Source organism: Xylocopa sonorina, chromosome 14 (assembly GCF_050948175.1).
Source record: "Xylocopa sonorina isolate GNS202 chromosome 14, iyXylSono1_principal, whole genome shotgun sequence".
In the NCBI taxonomy this organism is placed as follows: domain Eukaryota; kingdom Metazoa; phylum Arthropoda; class Insecta; order Hymenoptera; family Apidae; genus Xylocopa; species Xylocopa sonorina.
The window spans coordinates 4,094,762-4,109,485 of NC_135206.1; the positions used below are offsets into that span (position 1 = coordinate 4,094,762).

The 14,724-nt window shown below is 41.9% G+C and overlaps 2 protein-coding genes across 3 annotated transcripts in view; one reads left to right on the plus strand and one right to left on the minus strand.

Moving 5' to 3' along the window:
- Nucleotides 1–2,798: 2,798 nt before the first annotated feature.
- The window catches only part of Msps (msps cytoskeleton-associated protein 5), a 32,293-nt gene continuing 20,367 nt past the window's right edge, over nt 2,799–14,724 (minus strand). The window contains exon 31 of the mRNA XM_076906864.1: nt 2,799–2,809. The gene's annotated coding sequence lies outside the window, so the exon portion shown is untranslated. The remainder of the gene's footprint in view (nt 2,810–14,724) is intronic.
- LOC143430510 (uncharacterized) lies at nt 11,863–13,946 on the plus strand. 2 transcript variants are annotated; one of them, XM_076906824.1, is made up of 3 exons: nt 11,863–12,128; nt 12,301–13,557; nt 13,676–13,794. In XM_076906824.1, the coding sequence occupies exons 2-3, from the start codon at nt 12,332–12,334 to the stop codon at nt 13,677–13,679; spliced, it is 1,230 nt and encodes a 409-aa protein (XP_076762939.1). In that variant the 5' UTR covers nt 11,863–12,128; nt 12,301–12,331; the 3' UTR covers nt 13,680–13,794. The 2 variants fall into 2 exon arrangements, with proteins under 2 accessions (XP_076762939.1, XP_076762938.1); XM_076906823.1 differs by having other exon boundaries at nt 12,301–13,946.

Sequence of the window (14,724 nt, forward strand, 5' to 3'; positions counted from 1 at the left end):
TAGAACCCGACCTCGGCGTCGACCTCGCCGATTTATTTGCTCGTAACGAGGTAAAAGGACCGGCGGATAAAGGGAGACAACGCGGAAAGTACTTTTACATGCGTCAAGGTAATATTCATCGTCGTTCATATATCTTTCATCATCGGTGTCATAGTCGACGTCGTCGTCGCCATCGCGTCCGCTGTCGTCGATCGTAATCACAGTTCCCGTTTTCATTGCTACCGTCGTTGCCCCGTCTGGTCCACTGGTTCTTAACCCTTCCTCGATCCCACCCTATCCCCTATTTCAATCGACTCACCCATACCAGAGTGAATAGAGTACCGGACGATCCGCGCCATGATTTAGCTTCCTTATCTGTCAAACAGTGACAAGCCTCTTTTTAATAACTCTTACAGCTATAGTTTTACATCATATCTTATTTATCCGGCAGTGTAACGGTAAAAAGCACGGGTGATAGGTGCTATACGATTCCGATGATGGACGTTAAGTAGGCGCGAAATGATGATACGGGGTTATTGAACCGGCTCTATTATTAAATTAATAGTTTCGTATTTATCGAGTGACACGTTCCGCGGGATTTTGTAAACGTCAAAAACTTTCATAGAAACACCGTTCGACATCCAAATACTACTTGCTATTCGAACACGGCTGATTACAAGGTAGAAGATAATTTATGTCCGACACAGAAAATGCCCGAGGTGGTATTATTCCAAATTATGAAACACATAAACGTTGACAGACAATTAATAATCCAGAGATAGCAACGCGAGAGTGTCAAATCCATCGATTAAACGAACCGAGTGAATTTCGAGTTTGACACGTTGAAAAATTGAACAATAGTTGCGCTTTGTCTATACCGACGTTTAAGTTAAGCGATGCAATCAACGAAGAAAGGAGTCAAGGAAGGAGGGTTGGAGAAAGATCAGCGAAAATCATCGAGAAACAAGGCCTCGACTAGTCACAGCGAGCAACTATCATATCGATAAAAGCAATCTTAGTCTCGTACGAGCCGCGAGATAACGAAAGATATCTTTTGATATCTACGTTACGACGTGTGGGGATGCACAGGTGATTCTGCAATATCTCTTATTATAATAGATAGAGAATCCTTACTCTCTAATAGATTTCCGAAAAATCTCGAAGTAGATCGGGAACGCGTATTACAGATAAGGAAATTAGAGGGTCAAAACGGGACTTTTTACTATCGGTGGCGAACCGTGGTCTGTTGTTTAATTGCACGATTAATCTTTCCTGACATCTGAAATCTTTCACGGTACGAGCGTGCCCTCGGAAATGTACGCGGTATATAAATCCCGTGATTTAAAATGAATTTATAGATAGGTATAACAAGCATGTTCTCGGGGTTTTCACGCGTATACCACGAGCTGTATGCGCACAGTATCATCGTTTATAGCCGTATCAGATTTACTGCGACTTTTCTAAGCGCGGCCCGAACTTTTCTAAGCTTCAACGTACAACGGACAATCCAACGAACAGCAATCGTTCCACCAGTTATTTCACACATGTTGATTTCTAACGGAATTGCATATAAAACGTATCGTAATGATAAAAAAAAAAAAAAAAAAAAAAAAAAAAAAGAAATATGATAAGGGCAAATCGAAGGCGGAAGGCGGAGGGGAACGCGAATCTGAAAGCGCGTTCTCGTGGATTTTCCACGTTAATTATCCGAGTGTTAAAAAAAAATACCGTTAAGAATATTTCGCAAGCTGTTGGCTGATTGGCCAAGTGACGAGTTCGAAAGTACACCGAATTAGATTTGCGAAGAAACGATGGACATTAAACCGCGAATTTATGACGTCAACGCGTAAATGCATTCAATTATATGGGGGTACTTACTTGGTATTAATATAGGTGCAATATTTTATACGACTATAATTACTGGTAACTGCCTACGGGAATATTTTCCTACGCGCGCGAAAAATGCACGGGCAACGCGTTTACCTCATAAAAATATCGTTAACCCCCTAGACGCATCAAAGAAAACTTTCGTCTGTAAGATTTTTCCCGAAGATCGTCGATTGCAGGAGTTGGGAATGATGGAAATACGGTGGTGTTAAAAAAAATATTATACATGACGAAGAAGAAGGAGAAGAAGGAGAAGAAGAAGAAGAAGATCGCTGGACGGCCACTAGATGATCGTTACTCGATGTGGTTGCCTTCGGGTATCCGCGCGAACGGTCAGCCCAAAGAGAGGACAGAAGAAGGAAGAGCCGAAGAGTGGTAGCCCCTCGCTCGGTTTTTCAAGCGAGCAGGGAGAGCAAGAGAATCTGATTGCGCGGGATTCCCGCTTTGAAGTGGCACCGCCGATGTTCTCGGCCATCTCGACTCGTTACCACTACGGAATCGGCACTCTGCCCGCGATACCTCTTCCCCGGATTCGTTCACGGGGTCAATCGGCGACTCTATCCACCAGCCTCGCCTTCCTTTCTTTTTCTCCTCAATCACGAATCGGATTCAAATTAACACATTATCCGCGAGAACCGGTAGTTTTCCAGACGCGTGCCCTAATCGAGGATGCAGCGAAGAGGATCAGCAATTTACACGTTACAACGGAAATACAGTTTGGATAATAACGCGTTATTATACCGGGACCGTACCGGATCAGCGATCGTAGGCTCTTCGTACGATACAAAGAGCCGAAATCTTAATTATCAACCGGACAGCCACTTTTCAATTTCTCACCTTGCCGCGGGGGACGGCAAAAAGTCACCGGCTATGTACCTTGGAATATGGCGTGATGCTAACCCGACACGGTTTTATATGTATATGCCCATGCTTCTTAATCGAGGACCACTGAATTTTAGCTTCGAAAAGCTCTCTTCATCGAAAGTGACGGAGCAGTGGCAACGACAACGACTCGTCGATCGACCATAGCTCTATATAGTAGTCTAATTCAATTCGTTAAATGTAACACGGTTGTAATGGGAACGGACATACACGTATAATCGAAGATTGTATAGGTATACACCGTCGTATCATGGAATCCGCGAGTGGCGCTGACCGACCGCGGCAAGAAGATAATGCGCCCTCCGAACATTTCGGATTCCAGCCGCACCAAAGAATAAGATTCTTTCTTCTCTCCCTCTCGCCCTTTCCGTCTCGGCCATTGGGTTCCTTGACTTGGCGGATAATTATGTTCCCGGCCCTTATTCCACGACTTCGAACCTCTCCATAAACGTATCGAACTGTTCTCCCGATTCAGGTCTGGGCCCCTCTTCCCTCTTCCGATTCTCTTCTACTCCCTCGTCATCGTATCCTTAGCCACCTCTCCTTAACCTTCCTCTTCTTTTACTCTTCATCCTTTTTCTCGCATCTCTCCGTTTTGCACTTTGTCTAGTAGTCCCTTCCAGCCTTCGATCCGAATCGAGACAAATTCGCGTCGAGGAATGATTCCCGATTTCATAACGATCAAACGACTCCCAATCCTTCTCCTGAGAATTCAGCTCGAAGCAGAGAGACAGGGACTCGAGGGGACTCGAGGGGACTCCAGGTCTTCCACGCAGCACGAACCGGAGAAGCCGAGAGGGCAATTACATCGGAGAACAATTACAGGTTGGCACGTCCTCCCGGTGCCATCGTGGCTTTTTCTATCCACGGGATTCCGAGTTGAAGAACGTCTTCAGGAACGTTTTCGAGAGACGCGAGAGGGTGGGTCGAAGACATTTTTATTACGGTTCAACGATTCGACTTCATATTTCGAAAACAGCTCGTATCTCATCGCGCATCAAATATTAAATTTACGAGCATGGTCATAACGCGTCCGCGTCCGTGTTCTGATCAACTGCCTTTAATTACCCCCCATGATTATTCGCGTTCACGGTCGTTAACCGCGAGTAATCTTACGAACCGTGGATCGATCGACGTGGGTCGATACGTCTATAGATATATTACAAACCTCGTACTTCTCGAATCGATATCCGTCGTTTAATCTCCCCGATAATGCTCGTAATTTAACCACGCGTGCCTCGATGCAACTACTAAATACAGACACCTGCTTTCGAACGTGTAAACATTCGATCGCTCCAAGTAGTTTTTACATTAGCGATGGATAAATATTTCAAAAAATAATTCAACCTGGCTAAAAACGATTGAATTTGACGCGACACGCGTTATTCCAGAGACCCGTACAGTTTCCGCGTACAGTTATCGAATCGCGGACGCAGATACTCCGTCCGATACCAATGGCTTATCGATTTATCGTTGTGTCCACGTGGATCGAACGGCGGAATTAGGGGTTAAGTTAAGCTAGGTCGCGACTCAGGGTCGAGGGGTTACGTGTCTGGTCGATGTGCCGCGATGATTGGCGGAATGTGCCGTTTTACGAGGCTTCGAGGACGCGTACCTACGAGGAGACGGAAAAAGCAGAAAACGACGGACGTGGATGAGAAGAGGAAAAGAGAAGAGAACGAGGAGAAGCGCGGAGAAACGCGAGGCTGGAAGCGCGCGCCGTTGCAGTTATAATTTGATGCAACGCGGCTATAAACGGGATTACGCGCATAGATGGCTATAATTTTCGTGGAAAATGGCCAAGAACCCTTTTACCGCACTTCAACGCGACACGTCGATGACCTTCCCTCCTCCTCGCTTCCTTCCTCTTGGCTTCCATAACGCGTCGTTTCACTACGAATTCCTCGCTGTCGTCGCGTTCCTTTTTTACCGTATCTGTATAAACTTGGTAATTGAGCTGTGAAATTTTTCCAACTAATGCAAATGTATTTCCTCCGTCGAGTTACCGTCGAGCACTGCTCATCAATGATCGAAACGTTTACCGTCAGCCATTAAACTACCCCATCGAGAAGCGATACCGCTGTTTAACTGCAAAAAAAAAAAAGAAAAAAAAAAAAAGAAAATAAAATGCAGAGTGCACGCCACGGTCAATATTAGTTTTAGCCTGGCGAAAAAATGTATCATGTTTCTCGAAAAAGGTGGAGCACGGTTAACCGCGCGTCTCCTACCATTAGTGATATATCATGCGCGCGGAGTGTTATCATAGCATTATAGACAATCATTATCCATCCCCTCGTTCGCAGCGTGAGTGAAAGGGGTGGGCTCCTCGAGGATCCAGATGGAAACCTTTATTTAAGGTCAGCCGTAAACGAGCTGAAAGGTCGGCAAAGGGGTGTGGGGCGTGGCGAGCATAAACAAACCTCGTGCCATATTTCGCAACAACAAATCAACTCGACACCTCGCGGCCCTCGGTATAATCAGCTAATTCGCGGTAACAACTTAATTCAGGCCTCCGTAGCCCCGATTAAACAAACCGTAACTACTTAATTCGCTTAACGAGCAGTGTTGCGCGGTAGGGCATGGCTCTTTGCGGAGGTGCGAACTTTCCACGCACCCAGTGTTTTTCAACCTTAATCGCCGATGATGCGCCAGAATCTGATCACGGTTACGCAGGAAACCTACCACGTTCTACGATTGATCCGTCGGATCGGGACATCGAGATACTCTTCATATCCTTTAATGTCGTTGGCGTACGCACGGAAATCTAGGGTGGAAAATGGTTTCTACGAAAGTAGAAGTCAAAGTTGGGAACCACCAATTTACAAGACCGATCGAAGCCAATCGATTCGTCCGGTCATTACACGGTAATGATCATTACCAGACGGCACATGTGTTCCTCGAACTCGAGCTCACCGAAATTCGTCTGCCTTTACATCGTGTCCGTAGTCATTTTTCTACGCGTCCTGCCGCTTGGCAACTTGCTACAAAAGCACAGGAAAATAACACCAAAAATACATTGTTGTTGGCTGGAATCCTTTGAAAGGATTCTCTCCTTACGGGAGTTCGCCTCGTGAAATATGACCGTTTGAACCCGGACATGTTTCCTGTAACTTCTACAAACGGCGATTCCGGTTCGCAACATTCCAAACTATTATACACCATGAACCGTGTTGGACAGTTAAGAACGCTTTTCATCGGCGATATAAAAAAAAAAGTATTTACTGTTAGACCGTGTACCGCATAGTATCGAGTAATCAGCTGCGTTCTGCTAATTTTTAATAGTCCCGTTTGATGTTGGAAGCCGCAAAGGTAACTCAGAAAACACTTAGTCATCGCGAGGAATGCAATCAACTCGAATAAGTCATTAAGCGGTGACGTTTCGTGAAATATTGTTGCGAGTGCCAGTTGCTCGCGTGTGTGGCATTAGACGAATTTACGCACAATTTAAGAGGGAATAGTTTCTAATTGGTAGCTCGAATGTAAATGGTAGGCGACAAAAGCGAGGAAAGAAACGAGAGAAAATATATCACGAGTATGGAGGCTGTACCATTCGAGCGTATAGATCATAGTTCGAAGTACGGAGGTGGAGTAAAATAATAGCTATGCGGCGGTGGAAGCATTGTTCCGATGACTAATGGTAGAGAGAAACACATCGAGAAACTTGGCAATAATATATACGCGCTTACGACTTACACGGGTCACGTGAAATATAAGGAACATTAATGACCGGCGCGGATAATCGTGTAATTTACCACAAGTTTTTCCCCTTTCCGCCTCTTTCTCAATCCTCGTGCTCGCCAGACTTTCCAAGATTTACTAACCGATCACGTAATTATACGCGGTACAACAGTGAAATCACTGGATGTCACCCTGCGTTTAACTAAACGAACACGTTTGCCCGCGCTTTCTAATCGAATTAAAATCGTTCCCTACTTTTCGTCAGACCGCTTTCATTTCGAATGATACGTTTCGCCAAAAAATGACAAATAAATGTTCCACGTTCCTCCTCGTGGTCAAGAGAATACCCACCACCGTTGCGGAGATATAATTTATTACAGAGTATCACTTCGTACGCGAGGATCAAAACGGTGGCTGTCACAACCGCTTTAAGAATACCCGTTAAAGATATTAGCTGCGAGCAAACAGCATTTATGCACAGTTATTTCTTCGAAAGACCGAGTTTTCGAGTACTCATCGTTCAACTTGACTCAAAGTTAAACACTCGAGGTATTTATGTATAGATACTCGTCGCAAGTTGGATACGATCGTAACGTTGATTGAAATTACCATTGGTGTCGTGGGTTAAAAGATAAAGTATTATAATAATTTAATATTACCCTATTAGCTTGGATAACAAGAATCAATGACGTCGTACATTAATTTCATGTATCCGTATACCAAGGATAGCGTACTTTACAGCTACAAATGGCACACTTTATATCGTATCCAAATAAGGTAGAACCATCCAGTCCTTTGAGAGCATCGTCGTAACACAGCATTCACGTACATACGCGTACGTCTAATAAATAATATTTCCACGACAAAGTCAGACAGAGAGAGAGAGAGAGAGAGAGAGAGAGAGAATCTAAAAAAGAATTATAGTAATATTCGAATAATGAAGTTAAGTGGAAAACTGGTATGTAAGATACCATATGGTTTCTTTTCCAATCCAACACGCAAAAGAAATTGATTTTTACGCATTACTCGAACAAGTTGTAACGCTCGTACCATAAAATCTTTCATGAGCAAGCAACTTTCCGTATTTTCAATTTAATAAACTTATATTATGAGCACAAAAAAAAATTAACGAATAGAAAGCAGCAATTGAAAATTCTCGCAATAAAACTCTTTCGAATCGAGTAAGCTAAATGGGATATACTATAGTTTTTCTCTGATGATTCAGCAGAAACAATAAACGAATCTAGAATCTCCATCGTCGCTAGAATTACAAGCGTTATTATACGGTTTTAAAAATATTATCATCATTACAGCAGCCCTGTAACTTACCAGTTCTCAGGACAAGACCGAATCCCGTGGTAATCTCAATTTTCGATTAAATTAGGATCCTTCCGATCAATTTCGCGAGGACGGACTGTTTACAGACAGTATATACCAGGACCAACGGATGCGTGTCCCTTCTGTGATTTCTATCGTGATGAACCACCAAATAAAACCCGGCGAAGCGGGCCCTGATTCGCGGCGTGTGTATTGCGAATCACCTGAAAAACCACCGTGACGGTGGCCTTCTTCCACACACGAGACACGAAACCGCATCCGAGGCGCGTGACGACGAGAACAGCCGAGGAAACGGAGCAACGGAGACGGGGATATAAAGAGCGGGGGAAAAGAAAAGAAAAGAAAAGAAAAGAGAAGAAAGAAAAAAAAGAAAAAAAAGAAAAAACAGCGGGCAAAAAGAGGGAGAAAAGAAAAATGAAGAAACACCAACAGAGACGATGGTGTGATGATGAAGACTGGCGACCGACGGAGAAAATGAACCACGAACCGAGAAGAGGTCTGCTGCGCCTCACCCCTTCTTTAAATCGTGTGCAATCACCTTTCACGGCAAACTCGGGCTGCCGAGAATGCAGCCAGACTCCTATATTATTATCTACTTCTAATGCCAGCGGCATTGTGTCAGCGGGAGACAGTGGTGCGGATGAAAGGAAACTTGTCTGTGAAAAAGAAACGAGAAAAGAAAAAGAAACGGCAAAAACCGTGGCCGACGAACGGGCTGAAAATATGGAAACGCGCGCAACGATCTTCCAACCTGCAACACGCTTCTACGCTCTTTCCGAATTTCGTACGACGACGACGACCAACTATTCTATTCTATTCTATTCTATTCTATTCTATTCTGTTCCATTCTATCGCCTCGTGTAATTCAATTTCGATTAGATTCAAGTATCCTGAAATTGATCGATAACGATACATCAATCTCAATCTGAAAGACAGTACGAATAAAGGTATAGGCTAGAGTCAGCGCTTCGACTTCGCCTTGATTGCTTCTTACCCGATGTACACTGTAACGAAACTGTGATACAGAAAAAAGATGGAAAAAGAAGATAGATTCTATAATATGAATGCCAGCCCGAATGGATTTTAATGAGATCGAACGGATTTTATTAGCTGGTATGCAAACGATGCCGAGCTAGGTTCGCATGAGGGGGCGTACGTTGTATACAATATTCATCGTACGGCGAGCCGGAGTGCGTTGAAAGGGTGGTAGAATCCGCAACGGGAACGAAAGACACAAGAGGACGCATCGTGGGCCCGACAAAACGAAATGTTTGGCCGTGGAAGAAGAAGCCGGCGGGTATAATGGATATCTTTATTATCGGAGGGAGAGGTAAAGTCGATGGTAGTATCGTCCCAACGACGACGTTCCGCTATGGCAGATCAACAGAACTTCGGTCCAATTGGTCTCCCATCCCCACCCCGACATAAATATTGATGAAAACGATACATTTATACGCGAACGACAAGTCCGTCCGCGGAGAAAAAGCCAAGAGATTTATCGGGACGCGGCCTTGCGACGACAGCCATTTCTGCGCCGATCATACATCAAGCAGAGCCTTCGGGCCAATTCCGATCGAGCCGAGTAGCCAATGTCCGCGCGGTTCCTGTTTCTAGACCACACGATCCATCCTACGATTCGTTAAAGAGTGTCGTTTCGGGCTGATTTTTTCAATCTTCCCAGTCGGACGGATTCCCCTCAGGATTGCCGCGCTTTTTCTCCACTCTGATTAAAAACTTTTATCCTCCAGCTGAATATTTATTCAATTATATATCTCTGTGTACCCTGATGTTTTCAGAAACATCAGAGACGAGTCGTTTAGTTGGTTAATTATAAAAGAGTAACCAAAGATTGGCCAAAGGTGTAACAGAAAGAAAGGAGTCCATTTGCGAGCATGTTTTGTAACCATCGTTAGAACCGGTTCCCTTGAACGCGTGGCGTTCAATGAAACGCGCCAGAGAATTATTTCAGATCAACACTCTTGCCATAAGTTAATAATAAAGTCTACTAAAACATTTAAATTATCTAAAACAGAGAATAATAATAGACGGGATACGTGTGTGAAGGAAATTTTTTTTCAACTATCGATGCGACATTTCTCGTAGAGAAATCGATTGATATCGATTACGATGCAACCGATCACCTCACCGAGAATGTTTTCTTACCTCAAGATCTCTGGACAGGCAAGGGGACCGGACCCCTTTATTGGATTTAGCCCCCTAATGATTTTGTCAAGCCAGGATGAAAAGAACCTGCCAACATTCCGTCGTGACTCGTTCTGCATTCGAATTTGGCGCTGTAACCACGCTTGGTTAACCGATGGGGTTCCCCTCGTAAATTACGCTTCACGGATCGTAACCCGTCACCTAATACAATTATACGCGAGAGATAGCTGACAGTAGAATGATTTTTTTCAACATCCTTCAATTTCATTAATTACGCCTCGACTAGTTTTTCTGGATAAAGCCTGGATCATGCCTCTTTACGAAACTCCTACTCCCTAATGATCGTAACTTTCTGAAAATCATTACATTATTTTACTTTTAAATTCGCATCAGTAAAGATAGTAAAACGACCAAAGTGAAAACCAAGCAAAAGTAGAAGAGAGAAAAAGAGATCAACCTCCTTGTTTTGCTATACAAAACATAAGCGCCCAATTATTTCCTTAAATGCCACTCGGTATCGAAAAGGGTATCGGTCCTCGGTTCTCTCGCTATTACGCGAAACTAATAAATCTTTCTCGCGGTAGATACACACGTATCGTTTCTTTCTTATGCGGCCGATGTTCCGTCGTTCCAGGAACGGGGCTCTCGATCATACACCATTAATTATCGACACAATGCATGAGGATTAGGTTTTTCTGAACCGCGGACCGCCGAAAACGTACATGCGCCTGGTACATCGCCGCATGTCAACGGACGTCAACTTTAAATGGAAATGTCTTAATTATCAGAGCACGTAGTGGCCAACAAAAACCACCGTCGAGACTCCAGGACCGTCTCTCAGCGGCGCTATACATCCGCTATACATCCGCGACGGTTAAAGCGAGATCAAAGACGGGTAAGATCCTCGTACGAAAAGGGTAAGACGCTCGAATACTTGATCCGCCACTGACTTGGAAGTGAGATACACCGAGGTAATTGGGTGTAATCGAATGACATGTAACCAAACGTTTGTCAACTCTACCAATGTCTTTGGTAATGTATTATGATAATACAACCAGTCATCCGCGTCGATTTTAACAACGATTTTATCCCACGACATCATTAAGGAACTTAAAAACATGCGACTCACCAGGAAGGACGAGCAGGATACCCGAAAAGAAGTCGTGCTAGAGGATATGAGCAGGATGTCACGAATGAACCCGTGGAGTGGAGAGGAAATGCTTTAACGAAAAGGAATATGAAAAATCGGAAAATCATTTACATTTCTATCTTATCAAATATGTACGTAAACGTATATATTTATGTTACCTACTTATCAGTATTTCTAGCTGCGCCTGGATGTTGGCAACCCGGCGACGCGTCGAGTAATAGGATTTTCGGTTGCCTACGCGTCAGAATAAAATGGCGGTAGTTCCGATTATCCTAAATAGAAAAATAAATTTAGTTTCATCAACTTACTTCGATGATTTTACAATATTCGTGACATACCACAATAACACGACAACATGTGTATAATGATTAAGTATAGAATACATAGAATGATATATGTGAAATAGTCTGTTGTTAAACTAAAGGTATTCGAACAGAAAATGGTGCTAAATAACCCTAATTAGAAACATTATCGTTAGATTCTCTGAATATACTCACGTATTGACTTCGATGTTTCGCTAGGAACAATTAGGAACAAGTTTAGTCAACTTTGGTAAACGGTAGATTAATTTAAAAGCAACCAAATTGAAATATGGAAGAGCGTACCTGACTTTCCTTCGAATGCACACGAACACTGATCCGCGCATGCGGCGTGATGCATATGTTTTTTAAATTACGTTCAGCGATTGGTCGATTCGATATCTTATAATCTATGCGGAAAACATTGGTTACTTTTTCGAACTACAAGAATGAGCCAATAGTTGGTTCTACTTTTTGCGCAAGTGCAGTAAATGCAGTCAATGCGAATAAACCTAATGTCGGCCGACGTGGATAAACGAGCAGCAAGTAGCTCGACGTACAAACTGATACTGTGGGAAATTAAAAGCTCGTATTTATGGCTACTTATTTGTTCTGTCGACTACGCTGCATTAACATGTGACATACAGGAAAATGATAACGGTTGAAAGTCTGCGATCTGCAGCAAAAATGAACATGTTCTAAACACTTGCATCTCGTCTCTAAATCAGCTGTCATAAGCAGACGATACGCAGGTAAACTTTATCTTCTGACGCTTTATCTACGAATTTTAATGTTTCCTTTTCATAAACACTTTTCATAATTTCAAACAAATGTTTAAAGCACGCTATCGGTATGAAATTATTGTATAATGTAAATGTTATAATTTAACTTCATCGCAATTTATTTGTATGTTTAACATTTCAGTATCTGGCGCCATTCGTTGGACTATAAGGTCATGGAATTGACTGAAACTAGCGTACAAATAAGAGATTGTTCCATAGATCTTATACCTGTTTATATTAAACAAGAGAACGATGAACGCGAGACAGATTTCAATGACATAGAAATAATCAGTGCAGCTCAAAATTTCTGTGCTATTGAAATTAAAGAAAGTAAAGTATGTACTCTAATTAATAACAATAGAGAATCGTATGTAAACAATAAAGATTATATACAAAACGCAAACAACTTAAATAATTCAAGCTCCACGTTAAATGTTGCCCAACAAAATGAAACCTGTAATATCAATGGTATCTTAAATGGTTCTGTATATTTACAAGACTTAGACTACGAGAATATAAATATAGAGATACAAAAACCGACAAATAGAATTGCCAAAGTTTTTATCGATCAAAATGAAGAAGCACAAACGACCAATTACAGCGTTTCAACAGTCACTATACCCAGTGAACTGTTAAGGCTAAATCTTAATATAAAAAAGGAGAACGAGCTGGAGCAAGAAGCAGTTTATACTACGGAGTGGTTATGCGACGTGGACAATGAGACTGATCTTCGATTGAAAGTATCTAAGAATAGCAAGGGCAAGATTCAAGAGGTTCCTACCGATATCGACGCCACGATAACATTATTGACCAAACAGAAGGACCAGACAGTGGAAAATGTTAATAACTCGAATACCAACGAGGGTAACGCGGAGAGACCTAAGAGGCAATTAAAATTAAGATCAAACTCGTTGCAAGATTATAAAGAGAAATTACGAAGGAAGGCAGAGTGCATGAGAGAGAAAAGAAAGAAATTGTACGAGCAAGAAAGCGAAGAACAACGGCAACAAAGATTGGCCAAAGAAGCGGCGAAAAGGCGTGAGATGAGAATGTACTACGAAACACCGGAACAAAGGAGGAAAAGATTAGATGCCGAAGCTGCGAGGAAAAGAGAGTATAGAATGTACAATGAAACACCCGAAGATAGGAGGAAGAGGTTAGATCGCGAAGCGGAGAGAAGAAGAATGAAAAGACTATCGTTGTACGCTAGCGAAACTCCCGAACAAAGGAGAGAGAGATTAAACAGAGAGTCGGCGAAACGACGGGAGGCTCGTCTCAATCAGTATGCTAAAGAAACGCAAGAGGAGAGGAAAGAAAGGTTGAAAAGAGATGCGCTGAGAGTTAGAGAAATGAGATTCACTAGATCTGCTATTGAAACGGAAGAGGAGCGGAAACAAAGGTTAGTAAAAGATGCTCTTCGAAAGAGGGAGGTAAGAATGCATGGACGACATTCGGTGAATAACAATTTCACTGAACTTCAAACGGTTCGCAATTTTCAAGAATTAAACAATGTGCAGATAAAGGAGAATCCTGATAATCAATTGGGTGGTCATTATTTGAGCAACTGGATGATGTGGTTCCAAAATTCATTAGTCCAACCGGTTCATGTTGGAGAACAAATCGTCAAATCTCAATCGGAGAGTAATGGATAAAAAATTGATCTAATGATAAACCTTTGGTAATATGTACATAGATATTCTGAACGATATTCTATACGTAAAACAAATCATACGGTATCTGTATCGCGTATAATTTAGGTGTAGGTGTCTCTCCTAAGATATATTGTATTTACGCCCAAATACAATAGCAAACCGTATTCTATGACCATTGCAATCTATATCATATAATAATCTTAAGTGTAATTTAAATTTTCAATTAGATACAATCGCATCGTCTTATATATCGTCGGGAATGTTAAAACTTGTTATTTAATATATTTATTGATATAAAGAAGAAGTCGGTGGTAAATTACGATAATTAAAAAGTATTTGATATTTTAAGATATATGTATGCGTGCGGTGTGCATGTCTGTGTACAAAAAGTATAGTAATATTGTAATGTTATACTAGTTGATACAAGCTAGAGAGAAAAGTTTGTTAAGATGTTAAGATTGTAAAGAGTTAGGATTTAACAGTGCCTTTTCGTTCACTGTTTTACAAAAGCAATTTGTAATGTGATTCAAACGATATTTATACATATGTATATATTATTTAAATACGAATTCTGATGGAAATTTAACTGTTTCTTAAAGTATACATACATACCCTGTAACGTAATTTTTTCTACAGTTCCTTTGTATTAAATAAAGTAAGGGGATATGTTATGGTATGACTTTATTTATTCGTGTATTTTATCGAAAAAAAGCAACTTTGTTTCGAAAACTTACACCATTTAAGTGGACAACGCTGGCGATGTTGATCGACGCTCGTCTAATACGACTGCGACGAATGCATGCTAAAAGGCAAACAATATTAGCAATCTTTACTTCGAAGACTGACTGACGATACGAGAAATTGACTTTACTTATCTCACTTGAATCCAAAATACTATTTCACAGCTAAATAAC